At 42.0% G+C, this 2,860-nt stretch overlaps 1 protein-coding gene across 1 annotated transcript in view; it reads right to left on the bottom strand.

The window, feature by feature from the left end:
- Window positions 1–2,444, bottom strand: part of LOC106869837 (vitelline envelope sperm lysin receptor) — a 4,741-nt gene extending 2,297 nt beyond the window's left edge. The window contains exon 1 of the mRNA XM_014915738.2: window positions 2,179–2,444. Coding sequence (XP_014771224.1) covers window positions 2,179–2,343 — 165 coding nt within the window. The 5' untranslated portion in view covers window positions 2,344–2,444. The remainder of the gene's footprint in view (window positions 1–2,178) is intronic.
- Between the last annotated feature and the right edge of the window lie 416 nt (window positions 2,445–2,860).

Raw genomic sequence — 2,860 nt, 5'->3', positions numbered from 1 at the left:
ACCATTAACGTAGTTCTCGGAGATATTCAGCGTGACACAGTGTGACAAGGTTGACCCTTTGAATTACAGGCACAACAGAAACAGGAAGTAAGAGAAAGTTGTGATGAAAGAGTACAGCAGGGTTCGCCACCATCCCCTGCCGGAGCCTCGTGGAGCTTTTAGGTGTTTTCGCTCAATAAACACTCACAACGCCCGGTCTGGGAATCGAAGCCGCGATCCTATGACCGCGAGTCCGCTGCCCTAACCACTGGGCCATTGCGCCTCCACTTTACTGCATAAGAGCTTATGGAAAGCCCAATTTCCATCATACAGATTGTTCGGGCTACATTTTGACGACTTTTTGTGTCCCCTTTTTTCACGTCCAGCTCGATGTATTAGTGAACAATCAACGGTGTTATAGAGTATAAAAATTAAAGATGGAGAACTGGAACATATTTGCATATGAGGGGGGGGGGACGTGTATCATGATTTGCGCTGGGTATCAAAATGCCGACATCATGACTGCTGTTCAATGCTCTGGACACTGTAAAGACTGTAAGACGTGACGTGAGCAACTGCAACAGAGACTACAAAACCATAGCCAGTAGGTCTTTGGGTAGGTCTTCAGTCAGGCCGCCTCACACCTTTGAATAAGACCTTGGGCTCAATTCAGACGCCCATTTGAAGCTGCTGGCGACTGTGGTCAAACCCTGGTTGGAAAGGGTTGCTGCTGGAAGGTCATGTGTGTGGCTGTAGGATCCGGTCCCTTGCCATACTTCTGGAAAGAGTCAGAAGTGGTTGTCGGAGAATTTCTACGGCTTCACTAACCTCAATTTCTGACCTCAATTCCTTCGATTGTAATCCCATGGATTACTATGCGTGGGACGTAGGTGAGAATGACACCAACCACTCAACCGCCAACACCAAGGCTGAGCCGGTGGCCAAGATCAAGAAGAACGCATGTACCAGGTTCTGGAGCAGTTTCGAGACCATGGTGGAAGCCGAGGGCGGCTACCTTGAACAAACTTATCTCCCTGTCATAATCTAGTTGATACTTTTGATTTAAAAAAAAATTAGTTTCATTCAGGCGCAGCGAGGCTCTGTGATAAGAAGCTTGCTTCCCAATCACATGGTTTCGGGTTCAGTCCCACTGCATGGCACCTTGGGCAAATGTCTTCTATAGCCTCGGGCCGACCAAAGCCTTGTGAGTGGATTTGGTACGCAGAAACTGTAAGAAACCCGTCGTATATACATATATATACATACATATACATACATATATATATATATATACATATGTATATATATACATACATACACACATATGTATATATATACATACATATACATACACACATATGTATATATATACATACATATACATACACACATATGTATATATATACATACACACATGTATATATATACATATATACATACACATACATACACATACATATATACATACACATACATACATACATATACATACATACATACATACATATACATATACATACATACACATACATATACGTGTGTGTGTGTGTGTGTGTGTGTGTGTGTCTACCCACCATCGCTTGACAACCGATGTTGGCGTGTTTACGTACCCTTAACTTAGCGGTTCGGCAAAAGAACCGATAGAATAAGTACTAGGCTCACAAAGAATAAGTCCCGAGGTCGATTTGTTCGACTAAAGGCGGTGCTCCAGCATGACCGCAATCAAATGACTGAAACAAATAAAAGAATAAAAGAATTCTTGGACGAAATATTGTATTTTCTCTTCCTTTTATGCAAATTATCGGAATTACGCAGATGTACTTGCATAGCAAGTGACCTGATCTGAGATTGCAGCGGAGAAGGTGTTTATAATCCATTTAAAAACACCTAAAAACCGTTAGATTCACAGCATTGAAGTGAACAGGTCGCGGTCTCAAAGCGACGAAAATACTTTGGCAAATTAAATCTAAATGAAGTGAATCTAAAGGTTTTTGTGTTTTTAAATGGCTTACAAACACCTTCCACGCTGCAATTGTTATTTTTCGAAAGAAAGAAAAGACTTTTAGCAGAGTAGACACACTATTCAGAAAATAAAGTAGGCGAAAAATCCTCGTATTAGCGGAATAAAAGTAAAGTGAGACACTACCTGTAATAATATATATAGAAAAAAGCAAGATATCGAATAATAACGTTACTCACCTTTTTACCCAAGTTCAAAACGTTTTTAATCGGGTGACCTTTTATATTGATGATATACAAAGACAACTTTCGTCTAGATTTCATGTGAACCTCTTGAATCATGTCGTTTAACGAAGGCTTAGGAGAAGACAGCTGGACTGAGTTGGAGGAAACGATGGTATACATACTGTAAGTACACAAGATTGACCGACTGGACAGGTATACAAGCAGGGTGTTTCGGACTTGACGATATATAGTCAATTGGGCCGAGTATTTAGCACTGTTGAGGGCCTGAGGAGAAAAAAAAATGAAAAGTTTAGGGTAAAGAGGAGAAAAAAAAGTTAGCGGCATTAACAGGAATATTATTTGAGAAAGCGAGATGGAGGCAGGGAGAGAGATAGAGAGAAAGGATACAGAGAGACAAAGAGGGAGTGAGAGAGACAAAGAGAGAGAGAGAGAGACAAAGAGGGAGAGAGACAAACGGACAGAAGGAGAGAGAGTGGGGGAGAGAGAGAAAGAGGGGAAGACAGAGAAGAGGGGAAGAGGAGAGAAAGAGCGTGGGAGACAGAGCAAGCGAAGAGAGAGACAGAGAGCAAGCGAAGAGAGAGAGAGAGCAAGCGAAGAGAGAGAGAGAGAGCAAGCGAAGAGAGAGAGAGAGAGCAAGCGAAGAGAGAGAGAGAGAGAGAGAACAAGCGAAGAGAGA

The sequence above is a fragment of the Octopus bimaculoides genome, chromosome 9, assembly GCF_001194135.2.
Source record: "Octopus bimaculoides isolate UCB-OBI-ISO-001 chromosome 9, ASM119413v2, whole genome shotgun sequence".
Lineage (NCBI taxonomy): Eukaryota > Metazoa > Mollusca > Cephalopoda > Octopoda > Octopodidae > Octopus > Octopus bimaculoides.
The sequence above is the reverse complement of the archived record's forward strand: the minus strand, read 5'-3'. Positions and strand labels throughout refer to the sequence as shown.